We start from the raw sequence: 23,053 nt of genomic DNA on the forward strand, positions 1-23,053 counted from the left end.
AACCTAGACACTTAAAGCTAATCTGGATGTATGAAAAATAAAATATCGGCTAACACTTCATGTGCAACAGACAAATGAGGCAGGATTCCCTGTGTGCTTCTTGCACACAATGTTCCTCCTCTCTCCCACCCTCCTAGCTCCTCCTCAGCTCCCCTTCCCATCCTCAGTTTGCTCTTTGCCCCCATCCCGGTCCACACATATTATTTATTATTTTCTGGAGAACAGAAGCGGTGGGGAGGGGGGTACAATATGGCACGGCGTGTAGGAAAGCAGCTTCCTGCCCGCGCTTGTGCCATTGCTCCTTGGCAGATTGTAGCAGCCCTCTTAATATCCCACGGTGGTTTAATAATAACTACAACAGGAAAACTTCAGCGACGTGAACATGAGGGCACTCCCGAGCAGCCAGCAAGTGAGAGAGCGAGAGCATTTGCTTACTAGTGGTGGGGGTTTTAGGAACCCTATTCCTATCCGTAGGGCTTCCACTTCCCTGTTCTGACAATCTTGGCATTTTAGTGAGTTGCAGTTGGGGAGAAGATCATAGTCTATGCTTGAAAATTGCCAAGAAAACACTTTGCAAGATATCTGCCCTTTTCTCCCACACTTTAGAGACTAGCATATGGGTTGCCACATAAAACCAAAATACCCTAGCCAATCAGAATCATTCTCCTCTCCCTTTTCATACAAAGGGGACATAATGGAACATTAGAAACTTGCTGTTTGGATTTTAATGGTTCTCTGATGAGTTCTAAGCATATCTGTTTTGTGACAAACCCACAAACCACTCTTGGTTCTCCAGCATTTAAGGTTTTGGTGTTTTGATAATCTATGCCTATTTACCTGCTGCTATTCCCTCAGAATGGAAGAGATAATTCAATATGAAATACAGCATGTATTACTCCTGAAAAGAGGAATTTCTATCCTTTCCTCTGTAATTGAGGTCATTCAACCACCAGGGTTCACCTGGAGTCCACACCATGATACACGCGTCACTCCGAGCCATTTTATCTTTTGTGGTGATAGTCAGGATCTCGGCTCTAACATTGACATCAAACTCTGTCTGGGCAGATGACTAAGAGTGCTGCACAATGTAAACTTTTGACCCTCAACTTTTTGACCTGCAGTTGTAACACACTAACCACAAAGATACACAGCACTGGGCCTCTTCTTTAGGGGGAAGGGGCGCTCTGGGTCTCAGGCAGTCCTCCTCCCATCACCTCCTGTTGGAGTTAGAGGATGGAGTGTACATTTTTGTGTATTTGTGACCGTGTTTCCTGTCAAACCAGCCTCCTGCTTCTTTTTTAAGTCAAAATTTAGGAGCCAGATTAATTCGAAATCACTGGCAATACCACTAACAAGGACAATTTAGGGGAGAACTGGAGAGTCTTTTGAAAGCAAAAGTGTAAGAAAAGAGGGGGAGGAGGGAAATCTGGATGGGGTGGATTTTGTTTTATTTAAAAATAAAGCTGCAGCCTTAATTGTTGGGAGACTTGGCCCAGGCAGGCCGCTTGACTGTGAACTTGTACTAAAGCGTGCTCTGCTGGCGATTCCTAGGGTGTGCAGATTTATCTTCTCTGCATTTACTTAACCCGGCAGTGAACTGCATGGATGCCATTTGTTAGGTGATGACAGACTTCACCTCCAGCAAAGGCTGCTTCACAAAATCTCAATAATTACCCGGTAACCCTCATAACAAATATTATTATTGAAAGGTCCAGTTTGTGAGAAAGGGATCTGATAAAGACAAAATTCTTTTCAGAAAACACCGAAGAAAACAAATCTGGGCTTCCCTTCCAGTTCTGGACTGTGGCTTCCCTCCCTTATTTGGCTTAGCCTAGGCTGAACCCAGCAGGCACTCTTGCCTTGGCATCCTGTTTATATTTGTGTCATTGGCTAAAAAAGATTTCCCCTTTAGAAGCCAAGGGCTGTAGCCTAAGATACTCTGCCTTCTCAAACCATGGGCAGACCCCAGCCAGAGAAGGGGGGATGCTAAAGACATCTTGCAAGCCGAGATCATCCAGTCTTCTGTACTGTGGCTGTTCAGATGTAAGCGTATCCACATCCCAGCAGCACAACTGTCTTCTCTCTCTCTCTCTCTCTCTCTCTCTCTCTCTCTCTCTCTCTCTCTCTCCCTCTCTCTTCCTTCAGAGCCAAATGAAATGAAGCAGGGCAAAGTGGGAAATCACAGGAGAAAAAGGAATCTTGGCATAATGTTGTGAAATTAGACCAGGGAAACCCTAACAAACCCCTAAGTGTGACCAGAAGCTTCCTCTGATACTCATAGTTGAGGAAATATATTCTTTTTGGCTTGTAGAAACAAACAAGGCCCTGCACACTTCCACCACCTTCTCCTTTTACAAGAGAGCACACAGATTTCTGCCACCAGCTGAAGCTGGATGTCTTCATAAAGCTCTCAGTGGGCCAGGGCTTTTTTTTTCCCTCTAAGTTCCTCTTTTAAGAAAAAAAAATACTCAGAAGAGTCCACAAGAAGATATAACTCATCTACAAAATGAGCAGACACCCAACTACCTTCTTAAGTCTGCTTCCCATGAAAACAGTAAGAAAGAAAAAATTCCCTCCAGTAACAGTCACACAGATCCGACTGGATGCTCTATTTCTTAAAAGTCACTTATCTCCACGTGGGTTGAGCTGCCCTCTTAAATTCTACTTAATCCTTGTGAAGATTAAAACAGACAGAGGTAAGCAAGCTGACAAAACTCATAGCCCCCCTTTTTTTTAATTTGTGAGAAAGAGCCCTAGGAATGTATTTGGTTGGCTATGCTAACCTCAGCCTTCACCCATCTCCACATCCCAGGGTGTGGCCAAAGGATGCTGTAGGTACTTTTTTTCCTAGGTGTACCCATGAACTTACCAGCATTTCTATGACCTTTTTTTTTTTTTTGGTTTGTTTGTTTGCTTTCTTTTGCTCCTTATTTCAACCACTGAGAAACTATACAAGCAAAATCACCAGACATGTAACCAAAACAGAACCACAACCCAACACTGTCTAGGAACCCTCACTCGGAGCAGCAAGACAAAGAATCCGCATTCTCAGCCACAGCAGATAAGAACCTGTTTTCATGTAAATTTTTATTCTAGTTCCTTCTGTGGAGGTGGACACATATTCCTGGGTACTGAAGTCCCAATGTTCACACAAAATAACTTCATGGATCCTTCAGTTTGCCCCTAGTCAGGGAGAGTAGGATTTGTGAGAGAGTTTTGATTTTTTTTTTAAGTTCTAGGTTTGGTTTTCTTTGAATTTCAAAATTTGGGGCTCCTGTAAATTTATGTTGAATGAAGGAAACTTCTGCATAATAATATTTGTTGGTATTTCAAATCAACACTTCAAACCATTTCTCCTTAAGCACTTGGTAAACACCTTTACTAACTAGTACGTAAAGAAAACGACCTAGTTCCAGAGAAAAAGAAAAGCCTTTTCTTTTCTTATTTTATTTTATGCTTCATTTCTAAACACAGTTCGAAGTTTTGGCTTAGCCTCAGACAGGATTGGGGGTAGTTTATTAGGTCTCTGGTGGGTACCTACCCTGAGGAGACACCAGGACAGGCCAGAAAGTTCCCACTCGAGCTTGGCTTGCCATCAAAGGACAAGGAAGGCTGGGGCCCAGACAGGAATGGGACCCAGGAAATTTATATTTTACCTAACTTCACTCATTGGTGCAATTTTGGAGACTGTTTTGGAAAACATAGATTATGTAAATTTCCTGGGATCAAACAGAAAGAACAAACAACAAAAGAGAAGAGGAAATCTCCTACTGACAAAGGAGCAATTTCTTCCTAAACTACCCTTTATGATGTGTCAAGAAAAACAGCCTAATGGCTCTGGGGACTTTTAAGTTGGGCATTTGAAGACACCTCAATTTCCCTTAAAACTTTAGGCACAGTTTTAAAAGAGAGAATTTGTCTGCATGTTGGAGAGGGCTTCATTTCTCTATCTTTAGTGTTATCTAGGGAAACCTCTAAGTTGCCTTTCGAGGGTCCTGTGCATAGATGTCTTATTCCTACAAAGACGTGAAGGGAAAGGAAAGAAGGGAGGCAGAAGACAGGCAAGGCGGAAGAAAAGAAAGCGCTTTAACCCCTTTCAATTAGCCTGAGGATTCAAAGACTAAAGTTAAATCCGGCCATAAAGTTTATTGCTTCAGACTCACAGGCTGGTGAGAACACTACCAGTCAAATGAAAAGAACTAACAGGCAAACAGGGTTGGGCCTGGCCCGGTGAGGGGAAGCAGAGTACTTCCTAGGTGGGGACCCACTGTCCCCAACATCCTGTGGGTGCAGACTGCTCTCTGCCACATAGCCAAGGCCCCAGCCAACTTCCACTCTCTCCAGTCGGTCTGAAACTCAGGCCCAAAGGCTGCCGCCTCAATTCAGTCCTGCCAAAAGACCCTGGCCCGCGAAGACATATTGCCACAGCCCCATAAGGAATCCCGCCAGTGTTGGCCTCGGCCCTTCCCGGGCCTTTCTTTCAAACTCTCCAGTTCAGTTCACCCTTCTCCTCCAGTGGCCCGAGCCCCTTCAACTCCCAGAGCTCCGCAATCCCCAAATAGCCTGGGCCTGACCAACCCTAGAAAGAGGGGCGGGGGGCTGCCAAGTTTTCACAGACGGACCCATTTTCACACACACAAAATCATCTTTTTGCACGCCGGCAGGAGCAGCGGAAGTCATTAACATCCACGATTGTGCAGCAATTAAAGTTAGGCCTGGGGATGCGGCTGCCTCCACAAAGCTGGCTCTGGCTTTGCTAATTTAGGCAGACAGAAGGAAAAGTTTGTTCTCCCATTTTGAATTCACAGACAGCTTCACAGTTACTGAGCCAGAGAGAAAGAGAGGACAAGAAACTTTTCAGGGTGCAAATAAACTCAAGAGGAGGCGAGCTTACCTTAACATGGAGGGAGCCATTTTTTTTTCAGAGAGTTCTGAGAACTTGTGGTTTGGACACTTCTGGACCTAAAATTGACACTTTGAATGACCAGGCAGCACACGTAGCCTGCAAAAGAGTCAAATGGAGTCCAGCGTTAGTGAGATTATATGTTATGTGGTATATAATGTTAGATGTCAACCCCCCAAAACCATAAAACTTACTTTAATGGCCCCACGTGACGTTTTATAGCCAGTGAGCCGATCTGTCTGGGCTATGGATGATTTTACGATCTAATTCATAGACAAAACCCTATTCATTTGGAACCCAAATGTCATATAGCCGGAACTGGGGCTTATAAAGTTTACTGTTTTATAACTTTTAAAAGGAAAGACGGCATCCGTGTAAGCAGCCAGTAAATGTGCAAATCTCTAGTTGGGCTTTAGCTGCTCTGAGGAGTTTCCCAGTGGAGCTAGGATGGGGTAAGTACTTTCCATTTGTAGCAAATTAATTGTAGCAAAAGAAGCCAACTGGTTCAGGAAGAGTCGAGGGGACGGAGTGCTGGGGTTGGCTAGTGGGCAGAGGGTTTGGGGTCTGGCAGAGAAGCCTCTTGAGCAAGGCCTAGACTAGCCACAGGAATGAAGGCTCTATGTGGGCCGGAGGAGTGTGACTAACAAAGCCCTGGATTCTCTCTCTTTCCCTCCCTCTCCTTCTTGGTACAAAGTTAACTTGGTTTCCTCAAAGATGGACAAGGTGGACTCAGGCTTTGGAACCTCCTACAGCTTTTCCCACCTTGTGACCTGAGTTTTCTGATGGTTCAGAGTTAGGAAGGCTGTGAGTCAAGATGTTGGTGGGAAGCCACAATGAATAGGCAGGCTGCCCAGGTAACCTAGACTCAGCAGCTTACAGCACTACTGGACACACAGAGAAACAGAAAGAGCGGCTTGCTATTTGGCATAAATCAGACCAAGAGAACTTACAATAGAAAGTTTATTTTTTTTCGTTTCCAGTCAGTGTTTTTTTTTTCCTTAAAAACAAATACAAAAAAAAAATAAAATAAAAGCTGATCACAGTTTGCTTAAACAGCCAGACTTGGACAATATTTGTAACTTTTTCACAAAAACATACATCACTGAAGCTGCGCTTATAAGAGCCACTTCCAGAGTTCGTGCAAAGGGTCCTACAAAGGCACGCAGGGACACACCGCTTGGAGTCACAGTTTTTGTCACAGAGCCACTAGCCACTACACGTTGAACAAGTTAAGTTGTGTCTTATCAAGTCACCTCTACAACAGCATTAATTACACAAGGAATATAGGTAGTTTGAATAAAAATATCTTTAACAGCTTGGAGCTATTGAGACAGGAACACTTCCACGAACATGCACATTAAAGAACTTAAGTGCAACACACAACATTGGCACTAAACGAGGTCGAAGGGGGGTTTTTTTTTGTGTGTGTGTAGGGTTTTTTTTTTTCTCTTTTCTTTTTTTGTTTTAGTTACTTCAAGTAACACAGCTTGCTTCATATAAATAAGTTAAAACATCTATTTTTTTTTTCAAGACAAAGCCATTCAGGACAAAGAGATGAACAGAAGCTGATCTACTTATACAGGCGCTATAATGGCAATAAACAGGCTCATGATTAAAAGATGAATTAGGGCAACGAGAACAGGGCTTCTTCACAGAAGGAACACAAGGGGAGTTTCAGAAAGTCACCTTAGTACTGACACTACGGAGAGTTGCTCCGCGCGCTACTACTGCCCAGTACTTTGGCCGCTCAGAACCTCAGGGGCGGAAGGCCCCCCCTGCCGCGGCCATACTCATACTTTTCAGCTTATTATCCTTTTTCCACTTCATCCTCCTGTTTTGGAACCAGATTTTAATTTGTCTCTCGGAGAGGCAAAGGGCATGTGCTATTTCAATCCTTCTTCGGCGGGTCAGGTAGCGGTTGAAGTGGAATTCTTTCTCCAGCTCCAGGGTCTGGTAGCGCGTGTAGGCCGTCCGGGCCCTTTTGCCTTCTGGGCCACCTATGTTGTCTGCAACAGAAAAGTCAGCGGTTTAGCCAGCAACTCCTCAGCACCTGGTTCCAAAAAGTCAGCCAGGGTCCTGAGCTGGGGAGAAGGCTCAACAAGTTCTCCCTCCTCACCCACCCTTCCCGAATTTCCTTCCCCTTCCTTTCTGGCGAGAAAACCTACGTGGTTTGGACTCTGGGAACAACCGGCCCACCTGAGGCAGGAACTCTGTGTTTAAAGACAGCTTGGCTTTCCCTCGCCCCCTGGTCTGTTCTTTGGCCCTGGACGAGTTGTCCTAAGCGGGGGCACTGCCCTCCCAGTCTGCCCACCGCTCAGAAACGCACCGAAGCACTGCTTTCCTCTCAGTTCCCAAGTGGCCTCTAGGTCACCCTCAGTTAAAGTTCCAGCCGAGCTAACCGCCTCCTGTTCCAGCGTACACTTGGGGCGCCCGATTTCTTTTTCTTCCCTTTCCTTCGCTACCCTTCTTGCCCCCAAACTTCAGAATCCCGCCTGCCTTCGTCTGGCTTATTCCCCCCAAGCCCCTTTTAGGGGGCTCTAATTAGTAACGCTGTTTCCCCAGCGTAGCCCTTCCCATAAATTATCTGTCCTGACAAGCCCGATTCACGGCCCCTACTGCCATCCCTACCTCTGCGTGCCCTACTCCGCTGGCCTGACCCAGAAGCGCGTTCCGAGGCATTGGGATTCCAGATGGAATTTTTTCCTCTTTCAACATCTAAACTTGCTCGACCACCCCATTTTCCTCCCTCCCCTCTCCCCGGTATCTGTGAGCGCAGGCTGCTGCTGCAGTAATGGGAAGGAAGTAAAGAGGAAGGCAGGGAAAGAAGAGCCGCAGGGAGAGGCTCTGCGGGCTGGAGAGAGGCGAGACAAGGAGAGAGACCCGGAGAGAGGCTGCAGAGAACAGAGGGTGACCAAGACCCGCGCCCCCAAGGACGCGTGGATCAGAAAACGGCTGGCTTTACCGTGACTAATGTGCAGCTTGCGCATCCAGGGGTAGATCTGGGGTTGAGCGGGCGGCGCCGGGCTCGGCTCGCTCTGGGCGCCCGCCTGCTCGCTGCTGGCAGGGGCGTCCTCCTCCGCTGCGGACGCCGTGCCAACCCCCTCTCTGCTGCTGATGTGGGTGCTGCCGGCGTTGGCCGAGGCGCCGCTGGAGTTGCCCAGGGAGTTTTTCCCGCCGTGGTGGCTGTCGCTGCCGGGCGAGGGGGCCACCGCTGAGCAGGGCAGCGGGTCGGGCGGTGGCGAGTGCGTGGACGTGGCCGGCTGGCTGTACCTGGGCTCGGCGGGCGCCGCACTGGCCCCAGCCGCGTAGCTGCGGGCGCGCTCGCCGGAGCCAAAGTGGCCGGAACCCGAACGGCCGACGCTGAGATCCATGCCATTGTAGCCGTAGCCGTACCTGCCGGAGTGCATGCTCGCCGAGTCCCTGAATTGTTCGCTCACGGAACTATGATCTCCATAATTATGCAACTGGTAGTCCGGGCCATTTGGATAGCGACCGCAAAATGAGTTTACAAAATAAGAGCTCATTTGTTTTTTGATATGTGTGCTTGATTTGTGGCTCGCGGTCGTTTGTGCGTCTATAGCACCCTTGCACAATTTATGATGAATTATGGAAATGACTGGGACATGTACTCGGTTCCCTCCTACGTAGGCACCCAAATATGGGGTACGACTTCGAATCACGTGCTTTTGTTGTCCAGTCGTAAATCCTGCCTGATGACCTCTAGAGGTAAACTCGTGCAGTAATGGGGGAGTTGGGTGGAGGCGAGAGGGGTGGCGCGCGCTCCCTGGGCGCGTGCCCGCCACCCGCCGCCGCCGTTCAGTCGGACTCGAGCGCCACCCGCTGGAGACTGGGCGCATCGCTCCGCTTCCGACCTCGGGCAGCAAGGGCCGGGGTCGAATTGAGGTTACAGCCCATTATGGCAAAATTATTGCATTTCCCTCGCAGTTCCATTAGGATGTACCAATTGTGAGGCCGTCAGCTGCCGATCGCACACCCGGCGAGGATACAGAGGATTAGGGGGAGGTGATGACTTAGAATTATTTACAACAACTTTATTTCCCCAGCTTTGTATCCCCTCTTATTTTTGTGTGGAGGTTGGGGTCGGTTTGCCCGCCCGGCTAGCAGCTGTGAATTTTGAAAACACAGATATCACCTTCGAGGAAGGGAAGACGATTTAGCCAATTGAAGAAATAAATCCTGCCCACAGCAGCAGCCACAATTATGGCTCTGTGTTTGTGAGCGCATGAAGGACAGTGTCCCTGCCGCTCTTAAACCACAGGCGTCTATTAAAGACAGCTTTTGTGTAGTGTTTCTCCGAGGCGAGGTCAAATTCCATACACTCGTATAACCAGAATCATTTTTTTCTTCCGTGAAAATATGTTTTTCGTGTCATTAGTTTGCTATCTCATTTGTTTATTTATCCAGCCTGGAAGATCTTCGTCCCTGGTCCGTTTCTTCTGACTAGCCCGGCCCCAGGTAGCAGGGTTCTTGGTGAACCCAGAGAGTGGGCCCTGATACCCAACGGCCTCCGAGGCTGCTTGGAAGCTGGGATCCGTGGGTAGAGCTATTGGGATCTCGCTTAGACCACTGGGAATAAATTGCGGGAACTAATGGAATCATTTCGTGGCAGTGCCTAGTATCACCGTAGTTATTTTCCTGGGCTCCGATAGACGAAAGTAAATCACAAATGTAGCTGAGAGGAGAAGAGACTTTCTCTACTAGAGGCCTGGCATCTCAGGAGTCCCTGGCACGTTTGGAAGCCAGGACTCTTGCGGCTCTCATGGTCCTGGGCCCCCTCTTTGGGTCCTGAAAGCGGTTAGGTGGCGGCGGTCAGCTTATGAGGCTGGGAGTGAAATCGGGAGCTGGGAGCCTGCAGGAGCCTAGTCGCTCCCGAGGTTGTAACGTTCCTCTCGCGCCCAGGTTGGCTTGCCTCCGTTGAGGCTGCTACTCTCCCACTGACGGGTATGCGCCGGTAGAGAGATTTGGTTCTGTCGGGGAAGGGGCGAGTTCCCCTTTGTTCCTCAGGCTTCTTGTTTAGGGGCATCCTGAGAGGCCGGGACAGGGCTGGGGCCCAGCTTGTGGACCCTTTCTTTTCAGTAGCCAGAGTCGATTTGGCGATGCCCTTTAGGATTTGATGGCGAGGGACCAAGGCGGAAAAACCCAGGCACCAAACGGGGCACTGCCTGGGGCTCCTTCTTCCCCCAACAACCCCGCATCTGTAGCTCACAGGGCGCAGAGACGCTAACACAGCAGCAGGACCAATTCTGGGTGCACCCCGGGATTCCCAAGCTGGCTCGGGCAGCCTTGGGGAGAAAACCTGTGTGTGTGTGTGTGTGTGTGTGTGTGTGTGTGTGTGTGTGTGTGTGTGTGTATTTACAGTGCGTCTGTCCCACAGCTGACATTGGGTGTGTGGTATTTTGTTTGTTTGTTTTCTGTAATAAGTAAATGCATGCGTAGACGCTCGCAGAGCTTTGGACGCTTTTCCCTAAGCTGCAGAAGAAGCAGGCTGGAAGAAAACTTGGGGAGCAGGCAAGGGCACCAGGGGGCAAAGCCAATAGAGGTTACAACGATGGCCTGGTCCCTGCCTGGAGTCTACTCGCCCGCCTTGGCCTCAGAGTCTTCCCCGCTGGCCTGCGTGGAATTGATGAGTTTATTTTCCTTTTTCCACTTCATGCGCCGATTCTGGAACCAGATCTTGATCTGGCGCTCGGTGAGGCAGAGCGCGTTGGCGATCTCGATGCGGCGCCGCCGAGTCAGGTAGCGGTTGAAGTGGAATTCCTTCTCCAGCTCCAGGGTCTGGTAGCGCGTGTAGGTCTGGCGGCCTCTGCGCCCGTGACTCCCATACACAGCACCTGCAGGCAGAAATGAGGTGCGGATAAGCGAGGCAAAAACAACCCACCCGGTGTGACTCCCAGCCAGCAGTCTCTAAACTGGAAACTACACTACTTCCACCCCAGCTTCTAGCCTCACAACCGAGAAGGGGGGTGGGGAGGAAGGCAGCTGGATGGCAAGGATTATTTCATACCAAGCGAGATGTCTCATTCACCTCAAAACGATTTGGGTGGGAAGTTATTGATTTTGACAAATGTGGTTTGTATTAAAACCATTAGACGTGAAGAAATAGCATGGACATATTTAATTTGAGGGACCAAAGTCACTGTTTCAAGGGAGTGAAGCAATTATTTGTCTGTGGGTGAAGTGGGGATCCTAGGAGCAGTATGGGAATTGAAGGCTCACATTGGTGTCTGTGAAAGAAGCTAAGAGGCTCCTCAAGTCAGATCTCAATGGATTTTGGGAAAGCTAAATATGGCCAGCCTTCTCAAGCCTTTGCATATTGTTAGCAAGTTGTGTGATCTTACTGCAAATACTCCACTGGGGAGAGTTAAGTTTCAAAGCAACGACATTGTAAGGTCTAAGGTTCCAGTTAGGCTCTGTCCCTGGTCCGAAGGTTAAGAGGATGCTCTCTGTGGTCTTTGAAAGCATGGGGCAAAGAGAGGGTGCTGGAGGTGAGGTGGTGGCAGATTGGCAGTTACTGAATGTGTCGAGCTGTCTGGGTGCCAGAGGTACCCAAGGCTGAGAAAATTTACTCCCCAAGCCAGGTATGAAGCCCAGGCAGGGTCTCAGGAGGAGGGCAGAAGTTGGCTGAGAGTTGGAAGTTTGGAAGTTAAGTGGAAGGTAAAAGAGAGAGAGAGAGAGGAGAGAGGAGAGAGGGGAGAGAGAGAGAGAGAGAGAGAGAGAGAGAGAGAATATTCTGAGGTGGTGCCCCCCCCCCCAAAGCTTTGGTGGAGACACTGAAAGAGGTCAAATGTGGAAATGAAGGCCTCTGCCTGTCTGGGGTTGTGGACTTCCAAAGGACAGAAGAGAGAGGAGAGGGGTAGGAAAGTGAAGGAGTTTGTCTATGCCACCTTCTGGAGGCCTCTCTGCTTGGAAACCTGACAGGGTGTCATCAGGGTGCAGCTGAGCAGGCTTTCTCATCTCAACCAGTTTTCCTCTCTCTCTTCTGTTGCCCCTGTTACAGGACTCATAGCCAGGGAGAGTCCTCACCCTCCCCTAAAGTGTCACCTTACAGGGAGCTCATGGCCCAGTCTTTCCTCTGGCTGGGCCTCATTGTCCCATGGGACTGTATGGGTTTGACTTTCCTTCTTCCTTCCTTCCTTCCTTCCTTCCTTCCTTCCTTCCTTCCTTCCTTTTTTCTTTCTGTTTCTTTTGCTCTCTCTAAAATTTAAAAAACAGCAAAGAAGGAAAATTTGCTCATTCTTTCCTTCTATCTTCCTATTCCTTCCTTTCTTCCTTCCTTTCTTCCTTCATTTCTTCCTTCCTTCCTTCCTTCCTTTCTTCTTGTCTCCCTGCCAATTTTTCAATCTCCCTACACTCTCTGGGGTGGGGAAGCAGGGAAATGCCTTACCCGCACAGGAATTCATCCGCTGCATCCAGGGGTAAACAGGGCTTGTGTACTTCCGGTCGGTGCCTTCCTCATGGAGGGCTTTGCCCTGCACGCTGCTGCTGTCAGGTTTGTACTGCTGCTCGGGAGAAAAGTGCAGGTAGTCCCCGGGGCCCCTCTGCTTGCTATTGCCCGAGGGTGAGGCGCCACTGAGGTCCTTATCAGAATAGAAACATGAGGCCCCGTACTCGTAGGATGCCCGGTTGCAGGCCAGGACCGAGTTGGACTGTTGGTAGAAACAAGGTGAGGTGTATGTCTTGTCCGGAAGACTCGACGCCCCATAAGAGGCCGGGAAGGGCCTCAGCGCGTCATAGCCGGCCGGGTAGAGGGGCAGCTGGCCCAAGAAGGAGTCCTGGCCGCTGGGCAGGCTCCCAGGGAAAGTGGGATTCACAAAATAGGAACTCATTTGCGCGCCCCTCTGCAGGACTGTGATTTGTTGTGTATTAGTACATCTGGCTATAACTATTAGTAGTCATCGAACTGGTTTGTTTCTGGATGGCCGAACGCCAAAAGCGACAGCAGCAAATCGCACCAGCTGACGCAGCGGCGGCCAATGGGAAAGAGCGCCGGAGCCCGCTCCCCGGGGACCGCGGCGACCGAGGCAGCAAAGTTACAAACAGCCCCCAGCCCGCCCGCCCGCCGCCCGCCCGGCAGATTAATGGGCACACACAGCCTGCCGGCCCCGCTCTCCCCCACACACCCCCGAACGCCAGCGGCGGGCACGGGCCGGGCAGAGATATGCAGATCAGAGGCACTAGTGCCCAGGTCAACAAGCAGGCCTGCCTCTTTCCTTTATTTGCCTTCTTGGGTTTTGCTGGTTTTCCTCCCCAAACAGAAAACCTGGCAAGCCTGAGCCAGTGGGGCGGTGACAGGGATGGCTTTGCTCTTGAGAGCCTCCTGCCCCAGTCAGGTCCTGGGTTACCCCTCCCCTTGTGCTCCCTTAATCACGGGTGTGGGTTCTTGAAACGGAGAAGGGTCTCTGAAGAGCCAGGCCTTCACTCTCTGCTTTTGAGCTCTGTGTTTTAGGGTTCCTTGAACGCCTTATTACCACCCATTCTTATTACAGGTTTGGCCTTACTGCCCTAAAACTGAGAGATCACCCCTCACTGACAAGGCCCAGGCCAAAGGCAGGGCCTTCCCGCGGCCCCTTCTCAGTACCGCGCTCCATGTTTGAGTCTCCTGCAATGGCCCATGCTTAACAGCAAATACCTACACCGGCTGTGTATTGCATCATGTCTTTGAACTTAGAGAAAGGAAAGATTAAAACCCATGGTTTTCCACCAGAAATAATCTACAGAAGAGTGTTTGTGAGACCGAAACAGGAAGCCATCCATGGGGCTTACTCCCCTCACCCAGCTTCGAGCATCCTAGCAGTCCCGTAAGTTACTGGAACTGCTTAGAGCAGCTACGGATAAAAATCTACATACAATATCTTCCAGGTCTCATTCCAGAAGCAGGAGAGACCCCGGGTCCTTGGTTGAGCAGGGCACGGAGTGCAGCTCCTGGAACCCAGAGCTTCACTCAGGATCTCTCATGGGATTGGTTTCGAGGTAGCACGGAGATGAGCACTGTCACAAGCAAGCGCAGGCGTACACACTTTGTCCCCTACCATCCACCCTAAACTGTTCCTGCTGTTACAGTATCTCTAAAACCAGAGTAGTCCTGTCATCCTGTCACTTGCTCCAAGATCTTGAATTGCCTAGACCACCAGCCAGGCCTGGGGATACTCAGATAGGGCGTGGGAAACCTGTCTTGGGCTTGCCTCTACGTGGATCAGTCTCGATTTGTAAAACGAGATATTGGTTCGAAGGCACTTTCATGACTGTTTGCCCCTGAATTAGCTTTAAAATCTCCAGTTCTGTGGGTGTCCAAGAGACTATTTACAGATCTAGCTGGGGCCCAGGAGGTTGTTTGTAAGATCCGTAAAATCCTGACCCTTGCAGACTGACAGGGATCCAGCTTTCGGGGAGGTGACAATTGGCAATGGTCCCGTAGGAATCTGTTGCAGACTTCCTTAATCTCTTTCTTGCATTTCGATTTTCCCCCTGACCTTCCTCCCCTCAAAAGGGAAAATTTGAAAAAAAGGACTTGCCTAAGATCGGCCTCCAGAGAGCCTGTTAAGGCATGCCAAAGGAAGGCTGCACCAGAGGCCTTGTGCTTAATGTCTTGATCCCTCCAGCCCAAGAAAGTTTTCCCTTTGTATATAAACGAGCTGTTCAGAAGAGGATAAAATTTAACATTCCTCACAGAGAAGATACAATATATGGGAAATGAAGACACAGGAGAAAAAAGGGGGGATTTTTTTTTCTTAAAAGGCTGCTTGAAGAAAATAAGTTTGAGTTATTGGTTCTTAAACAACAAATGATCAGGTAACAATTATTTCAAGCAATAGTATTTGAAATGAAAGTAGCCATTTCCCAGGTGTTAATTGTTTACATTTATCAACTCCCTTTCAAGTGTCTCCGTCTCACAGAGCTGAGGCTGGCGGCAGCTTACCACCCTTATCGCTGTGGTTTGATCTGAATTTTAGATTTAATTGTCTCAGCCAATAAAAGAATTTGTTTTCTCAGCTAGAAGCCAGAAAATGTGTTTCTAGCTTCTGTAAACAGTAAGGTGGAAAACTATTAAATTGAAATCTTAACGTGTAAGCCCAGGCTAGTGTGTATTTAAGTTGGCAGTCAACCTATTTATTCTTTCATGTATGTGTTTATATACAAATGTCTATAAACATATACATGGCTGTATGTGGAGAAAGAGAGTCGTGATGGAGAAGTGGAGAAAAGGAATTCCACATCTTCAATAGAGACTCATCCTGAGATGGTGAGCACGACCATCCCAGGACCCTGCTAGGTCAAGTCACACAGAAAACTTACCTTTTATCTTCTCTTCAGAGAGGGTAGGATGGCAGTAGGGTCACACAGTTTTTCCCTCTGAGGGTTACCCATCGAGCCCCTCCACTTCTGCCAGCCTGGAGCCCGGCCTGCAGGTGTGTGGGAGGACCCAGAAGGTCCATCTCCATCCAGCCAAATCTCTAGGCCAGAACCCAAAGCACACAGGTGTGGGCCTCTGTCAGTTACCGGCCTGGAGCCGCCTTCCACGCTACAGCCAATCCTCAGGGTCAGCCAGGCCAGCAGGCCTCAGAACTACAACTGGTCTCTCCGATGTCAGAATCCCAAAGCCAAAGCATTTCCCAACTGGCGTGAGCCCTCAGGACGCCTTTGGGACGCGCAGTTTGGACAGAAGCAGCCATGACCAGCCAGGCGGCCTGTACAACCAGTCTCCATGGTGCTGGGCTGGGGGAGAGGGAAGGACCCGAGTCTATTCCAGCGGCTGAGGTTTCTGTCATGGGTAGCCGAAGCAAAGAGATTTCACAGCCAAATAGACCCTTGGAGACTGCCCCTCAGGTCCCCTTTTGTCCCCCCCTTCCCCTGCTTCTGGGGAATCTGAGGGGCCCGTATAGCAGTCGCGCCAGACTCAAAGAGGCGGGCCGCTGCTGGCGCCGGTCCCGGCGACGGCCACAGCGTGGCAGCAGCGAGCTCACGGCTCGGTCGCAATAAATAATCCGCCTGCGGCAGCCGCAGTCAAGCAGCCAGCGGCCCTAGGAGGCAAATGCTTTATCTGCCCCTTCCCGGGGCGCATCCACAGAGATGTCCGGCAAACATTCCAAACATCTACATGTCCTTCTTAATTAATTGTCTGGGTTAGGCCGAGATACTATCTTGAGATAGGAAAACAGCAACAACAACATCCAAAAACCAAATAAACAAAAAAGACCCATAGCCAGGAACCTCCAGACTGATGCTCGCATTGCTCTGCCTCCCGGGGACAAATCTAACCTGGCCAGACCCGCTTTTAGACCCACCCACCATGGCTGGTGCCACGGCGCAATGCAAACCCATCGCTAGGCCAGCAACTCTCAGTGCTGTCTCACTGCTAGCTGTAGTCCTTTCCCTGGTAGCCAGGGAGGTGGGGAACCGTGGACACCAGTCTGCCACTGTACGTCGGTGGCTTGGGACTGCTACCCTGCTATTGCCCAGACACCATTTTGCAACCTTTCTTCAGAAACCTTAGATGTGGTCCTTCCACCTGCATCAACACAACACTCCCGTGCACCGAAACATCCCCCTCCCCCAGGAGCACCCAATTAACTCGATTCTCTCCCCCAACACAGATTTCCACACATGCACCTAGCCCCTTTCCCAGGGCTCGAGACATCACTCTGGTCGGAAAACCGGGCAAACGAAACAGGCAACCATCGGAGAACTCTGAATTAGTAAGTTTTGTTTCTGTGTTTGCTTCCTTTCCCGTTCTTTTCTTTCTCGGCCTAGCTCCACAGGAAAGAACAGTGTACGGACAGTGTACGGAAGCTAACAAAACGCCCGCGCTACTCGCTTTGCTCGCCTCTCTGTCCACATTCCCAGGTCGGGAACTATCTCCGCTTACTGTGAAAATCAGTTGAATCAATTGGGTCACAAATGAAATAATCCCAAATTCCAGAGGCTGATAGGGGAACAGTAGAATACCAAATCACTTCCTTTGGGGCTTCCCGAGGGTCACTGGGAAAAGGGGGGGGGATGAAGACCCAAGTGGTGCTGCCCGGTGCCAGGGCTCTGTGCCACAGAGGGAAGGCTGATCTGCCTTTAGGGAGGAGGGAAAGGAGTGATTGTAGGTGGTGGGTGAGAATGGGTGACATGTTTGGGCTGTGGTGTGTATTGGGGCTGAGTGTGAAGGGACAGTATAGAAGAGGGTGAAAAATGCCCCTTTTCAAAGTCGCTCCTTGTGCCCTCTCTCGCCACTGTAGTACCTCATCCACCTTTGCCCTGTCTCCTTCCCACATGTCTCACCTTCAGACCGCAGCTCCCAGAAGCTCCTGCCCCTCTGACAGCTGTCGCTTCGGCAGCCCAAGAGACGAATTGTCCTCCTTCCTGGTGCCAGAGGACGCAGGAAATTAGCCAGGTTGCAAGTTGCAAAGCGGCGGCGGCTGCTCCAGGAACTGGACGCGCCCCACCTCCAGCGACAGCGGCCGGCCTGGGCCTGGCTGCGGCTTCCCCTCGCTCGCCATCGCCGGACAAAGCACAGCCCAGGCAGGCTGGGAAGGCAGAGCTCCGAAGCAAGCAGGATGGAGCGGAGCAAAAGAATGCGGCTCTATTCTCGCAAGGGAAATTATAAAAAAGTTCATGTTCACGGTTCCTATCCACATGACCGACAGCGGCCAATGGAAGGGCCGAACAACTCATAAAGTTGTATTGCAAAGTTGTAAATTTTCATAAACAACAACGGATTTATGACCCTTTCCCCATCACTAAGAGGAGGCAGCTCTTACACAGGCGCCATCTTACCACCGAGGCTGTCCCGATTTGGGGCTGCAGGTTTTACAGACCCTTTTAGGTCCGATTTTATTAAAAGAATCCAAAGAAGCTGGCCCAACCTAGCCAGGGGATAAGAATGGAGACCTTCGCGAGCCAAGCCCAGGATACTCTAAGCTATTTCCACCGCCTCCCACCCCTGGTCCCTCGCCGCTAGCCCCTTCCCCAGCCACAGTCCTTCCTCAGCAACAGGACTTGACTAGGTTGCGCTGCCGGGTCTGAGGCCCATGGTGGTCCAAGAATCTCCCAGCCGCAGTGTTGGACCCTGGGGCATCCTCACATCTACTGAAGGCTAAGTGGGGGTACTGCGGCAGGGACCCTGAATCCCATTTCCTTCCTACCCTAGGGCTGTACTCAAGGCGCATGCGGAATCCGGAATCAATTTGGAGGGTAGGTAGTACCCTTTTAGAGCTCAGTCTACATCTTTAGAGGAAAGTCGAATTGGAATTCGTTCATGGAATTTATGGAAGTTTGAGAGGCTGTAGATGGAACATATCGCATTAACAAATAGTCTGTTTTCAACGGATCCAGATCAGATAGACATTGGTGCACATACAACGGCCAGACAAAAACCATCTACAAAGAGGAAGGCACGTATACAGCTATAGTCACAGAAAAACACAGAAACCTACCATTATAGACATGGTAGATGTTCGCACACACATGATGGAAATGCACATACAATTATAAAAACTGTAAGCAATCACACAGAGGAATAGAAACATGCTTATGTACATGTAAAACAGGTAAAAAGAGACATGATACATTTGTCCACGGATATCTAGAATGTTGGCTCCAGGACAGTCTCTCTGCATTTGCTTCCCATTTCTTTGGCCTATGGCCAGGGCCTGTGCTTCAGCTATGGCCACTTCCCCTTGCCCCAGACCCCGTGGATAAAGCAGTCCATGTTTCTTTGTCACCAAGCATCTTTATTGTAACATAAAACACAGGTAACTGGGCAGGGAAGCATGCCTTCCCTAGACCTCAGGCTAGGTGTAGGGGGGACATGGGGAGACAGGGGAGATGATGGGCCCGGGGTGGGTACTGGACCTCCCCCACCCGCTACAGAATTAGTTCAATACAACACACCATGCTACAAAGTCACCCCATTAAAACATCCTTCCCAAGTCAAGACATTCCTTTACAAATGAGCTTCAAGATTATAGAAATGACAACAACAACAACAAAAAATTCTGGTTCAAATATACAGTATTTGTCCTCGTAGGAAAAGTCAGAGTATACATATTTGACATGGCAGAACAGTAGGACACAGAAGCAAGGGAAAAGAGGACAGCAAAGCTGGGAACATCAACTTAGTCCCACAAAAAAAAAAAACAAAAAACAAAAAACAAAAAACAAAACAAAAAAAAAAAAACACGAAGCTATTCCAGAGGACTGCAGCCAGTTCAGGAATGCTCCCCTCCTGGAGTAGGGGTAATGGCCCTGAACTTGAGGTGCCAAAGCCAGAGAAAGAGGGATTCTAGGTTGCAGCACTTGGTATGCTTTGGAATAAATATATTACTTTTCAATTGAAATAGAAGCCAGTGCCCTGGTCCCTGAACCTCATTGCCTTGTCAGTGAAGCCTCGGTGACCCCAAAGACTGTCAGCTAGAAGCATCAAGGCCTGGCCTGGGAGAGATGGGCACGGAGAAGCAGGCAAGCTTGCCAGCGCAAAATAGGTAGTTTAGGGCTAGTAGGTAGTACTGATCAGTGTTGGCAGGTACGGGGGAGCAGGTGCTGGGTGTCTGCCAGTGTTGGGACGTGGAGGGGTTTCTTGGGAGTGGTGGCCCACTGGGGCTGGGCCCATAGGTAGTTTGGGATGGTCTCTCAAAGAGGCCTGTGCTAGGTAGTATTTTAGCTGTGCCTGTGCACAACACTGGCCCAGGATTGGGGGTATCTACTGGGTTCCTCAGAGGCAGAGAGGGTCCCCAAGGTGATCTAATTTCCCTGGGAGCTAGAGTGGGTGATTGGATGGAATGAGGGTGGAGACTGAGTCCCTCTTTTTCTTTCCCTTTTTTTCTTTTTTTTTTTTTTTACACTTTATTTCCCCCCATTTTCGTAACTAAAATCAACGAGTCTCTTAAAGACGCTTTTCCAACTGTCCTGTGTAGCCAGGGTCTTGTGCCTGGCCCTTTACTCCTCTTCCTCCTCTTCCTCCTCCTCTTCCTCCTCCTCTTCCTCATCGGCCTTGTCAGCAGCCGTGGAAACGGAGGGCACCGCGTCTTCTGGAACTGCAGTGGGAGCCTGGCTCTCATCTTTATGCTCTTTCTTCCACTTCATGCGCCGATTCTGGAACCAGATCTTGATCTGGCGCTCGGTGAGGCAGAGCGCGTGAGCGATCTCGATGCGGCGGCGCCGCGTCAGGTAGCGGTTGAAGTGGAATTCCTTCTCCAGCTCCAGCGTCTGGTAGCGAGTGTAGGTCTGGCGTCCCCGCTTCCTATCGGGTCCTAGGAGCAGAAATTTGGACATAGAGATAAACAAACAGACAAGCAGCCGGTGGACAGAAGAGCGCTTTAGTCAGGCCAGCAGTCCAAGAGCCTGCCCTTCCCACCTTGTCTAAGTCCAGGTGCCACCCTCAACACCCTCGATTGAGCTGGGGGAGGAAAATTGTCAGCGGAAGGCCCCAGCGCCAGACAAACAAGATCGTCTGTGAAAAGCCTTAGGGCAGAATTCCAACTTTACAACTGGCTTTTCCAGCCGGCTACGTTTCCACAATGTCCTGCTTCCCCCCTGACAAAGGGAAATTGTAAATACAGAGTGTGGCAAGTGGGAGACTCGGGCACTTTTGCCATTCAAAGACAAGACTAGCCGCTCCCCAGCCTTGCTATCCCAGTGGACGACCCTCCTCAGAAGCCCCATCCACAAGACCTTCCTGTGGCATTCCCACCCTCTGTCCCATTGGCTTCAGCCCCTTTCTAGAAATGGCCTCTGGTACAGGGGTGGGTGAGGGATCCTGGAGATCTCAGAACTCCTTGCCTTTGAGAAAGAAAGCCAGGCCCAAGGAAGAGGAGGAGGGGGAGAGAACTGGAATCAAGGAAGGGATAGGGGACTGTAAAGAAGGGGATAGAAAGAAAAGCTGAGGGAAAGGAAAAGAGAGGGAAAAGAAGAGGGGGTGAGGTGGGAGAAAGAGAATATGAGAATAGTGGAGAAACTTATTGTGAAAATTCCAAGGCAAATGGAGTTAAATAAATTTACGAGGATCGAACCCATTAATTGGGCCATAAAAAGTTTTATGAGCCTCATTTACATACAATGCTACGGGTCTCTCCACGCAATGGTGCCTCAGCTCTAATTAAAACCAGAAAGGCAGCGCCACCGGGACTTGCGGGGGGGATCGCCGGCTGGAAGCCGCTGGGCTGGGCTCTCTCAGTCCCCCGCGCCCTGCTCCCGCCCTGCCGCTCCTCCCGCACGGCGACCCCGCCGGCCGCTGCGCCTACCTGAACTGCGCATCCAGGGGTAGATGCGGAAACTGGCCTCGGCCGGGCCGTGCAGCACGCCCTCGTCCGCCTTGTCGCAGGCGCCTTTGGCGAGGTCACTGCAGAGCCCGGGGATGTTTTGGTCGTAGGAGGCGCAGGGCAGGTTGTAGGCGTCGGCTCCCAGACCGTAGCTGGAGGCGAAGGGGTTCTGATAGAGGGGGCTGTTGACATTGTATAAGCCCGGCACGGTGGAGGCGAAGGCGCCGGCGCCCGGCCCGTAGCCGCTTCTCTGCGAGTTGGGTGCAAAGGAGCAAGAAGTCGGCTCGGCATTTTGGAAGAGAGAAGCCCCCGCCGTATATTTGCTAAAAAGCGCGTTCACATAATACGAAGAACTCATAATTTTGACCTGTGATTTGTTGTCCGGCAGCTTTCAGTGTCGGTTTTACGAGGTAGCGTGATATATGATAACATTACACCCCCAGATTTACACCAAACCCCATTTTCTTTTGGACGGAGCTCGCCGCGGCACGTGACCGCCCACATGACCGCCTCCGCCAATCTCAGCAGCCCTCACAGGTGGTCTCGCGCCACGGGCCGGCGGCCGCCTAGAATGGAGAGGAAGAGGCTCAAATACGCGGCCTGCACCCGGCCGGCCCCGGGCGCCCGACGCAATCAGACCTCTAGGCTCCGGGAGAGCCCCATCCCAGACGCCGAAGCCTAGCGGCAGGGTTCGCCCCCGACAACCTCACACCTATTCCTGAACCCCAGATCCAGTGTGTGGATCCCCCCAACCCCCGTCCGGGTCCTCTCTGAGGATCCAAGACCCTGCAGGGTCGCCCGCAACCTGTCCGCCTAAAGCTGGTCTAGAGAGAAAGAGCCAGTCTTTGCCCATCTTTGTCTATGGGCAGGAGGACGTTTGAGAGCGGATTTGATGCCCCAGCGCAAACTCTGCAGGCGCGGCGTCTCCTCTAGCCGAGCACAAACTGGAACCATGTGGTTCGAATAAAGTCAATGTCTCCCAGCTTCCTTTCTTTAATCGGCGGCGCACTGTTTATCTGCCCTAAAGGAAGCAGTGAAATATTTATCTATTAATGAGCCTCATTTGCCAACAGATTTACTAACATGGGATTCCCTTTTCTCCTCCCGGACACTGCGGCCCTGGCAGTCTCTCTGCATTCGCTCCTGGGCACCTGGCTGGCTGGCAACAACTCCATAGATGGCTCAACACCCGCTTTGTCCTTCCCACAACCCCTGGCTACCCCCTGGATGACAAGAAACTGGGAGTTTGGGAGAAATTCGGCTCCACAAAATTTTAAACACCTACTTCATACTGGGAGGCTCCTGGCAGCTCTCAGCACAGCTTTCCCTGGGCTGTGGGCTGTTAACAGTTGGTAAAACCTGGTTTTAGAGCAGGTTTAGAGAGCAGAGAGGTGATCTCAGAGACTGGGTGCTGTAGCCCACCGTGGAACCCCAGTTCTTTATAAAGGCGACAATAAAATCAAACAAGGAAGTCCTTTCAAGGGCCACCCAGATCCCGCGCCTTCACCTTTCTAAGCACCGTGCTTTCTAAGCACAAACACAGTCTCATTCTCTCCAAATACTCAGCACCCTGGGGGCTTACCTTGCTGGACTTCAGACCCCCCTCCGCCTGTATTGATAGGTCGGATGGAGGCTCTGCTGCCCGGCATTCTCTAGAGGATATTTGGGTGAACCCTTTCCCTAAACGCCTCATAAACTTCCGGGGCCCTGCTGGAAGACTGGCCACCTTTTACTGCCCAGCTCGATTGCACATCATAAAGCCGACTTCACAATGGAATTGCCCCGGAAATTCTCCTCTAAATTATAGAGTTTGTTCCTGGTGTACAAAGCACTTTCTTATCACTTTCAGTGGGTCCAGGCTGCCTCCACCCACCCCACCCCCGTTTAC

General features: G+C 50.4%; 4 protein-coding genes and 1 long non-coding RNA gene across 6 annotated transcripts in view; 1 reads left to right on the forward strand and 4 right to left on the reverse strand.

The window, feature by feature from the left end:
- Positions 1 to 17,216, reverse strand: part of Hoxa3 (homeobox A3) — a 43,899-nt gene extending 26,683 nt beyond the window's left edge. The window contains 2 exon segments of one of the 2 annotated variants that reach the window (NM_001313820.1): positions 4,895 to 5,002; positions 17,189 to 17,216. The gene's annotated coding sequence lies outside the window, so the exon portion shown is untranslated. 2 annotated transcript variants of the gene reach the window in all.
- On the forward strand, positions 5,276 to 17,956 carry Hoxaas3 (Hoxa cluster antisense RNA 3). Its single transcript, NR_132648.1, has 3 exons — positions 5,276 to 5,355; positions 16,516 to 16,617; positions 17,195 to 17,956. It is a non-coding gene; the product is annotated as a Hoxa cluster antisense RNA 3 (long non-coding RNA).
- Positions 6,358 to 10,251, reverse strand: Hoxa5 (homeo box A5). The gene is given in 2 exon segments (NM_024389.1): positions 6,358 to 6,909; positions 7,866 to 10,251. Coding segments are annotated over 2 exon segments (1,146 nt in total). The 5' UTR covers positions 8,761 to 10,251; the 3' UTR covers positions 6,358 to 6,658.
- Positions 10,420 to 12,848, reverse strand: Hoxa6 (homeobox A6). Its single transcript, NM_001191087.1, has 2 exons — positions 12,309 to 12,848; positions 10,420 to 10,755 (listed from the first exon to the last, which is right to left on the reverse strand). The coding sequence occupies exons 1-2, from the start codon at positions 12,748 to 12,750 to the stop codon at positions 10,496 to 10,498; spliced, it is 702 nt and encodes a 233-aa protein (NP_001178016.1). The 5' UTR covers positions 12,751 to 12,848; the 3' UTR covers positions 10,420 to 10,495.
- Positions 17,957 to 19,732: 1,776 nt separating the features above from the next.
- Hoxa7 (homeobox A7) lies at positions 19,733 to 21,623 on the reverse strand. The gene is given in 2 exon segments (NM_001109233.2): positions 19,733 to 20,157; positions 21,148 to 21,623. Coding segments are annotated over 2 exon segments (690 nt in total). The 5' UTR covers positions 21,524 to 21,623; the 3' UTR covers positions 19,733 to 19,843.
- Between the last annotated feature and the right edge of the window lie 1,430 nt (positions 21,624 to 23,053).

The sequence above is a fragment of the Rattus norvegicus genome, chromosome 4 (genome assembly GCF_021556685.1).
Source record: "Rattus norvegicus strain SHRSP/BbbUtx chromosome 4, alternate assembly SHRSP_T2T, whole genome shotgun sequence".
In the NCBI taxonomy this organism is placed as follows: Eukaryota; Metazoa; Chordata; class Mammalia; order Rodentia; family Muridae; genus Rattus; species Rattus norvegicus.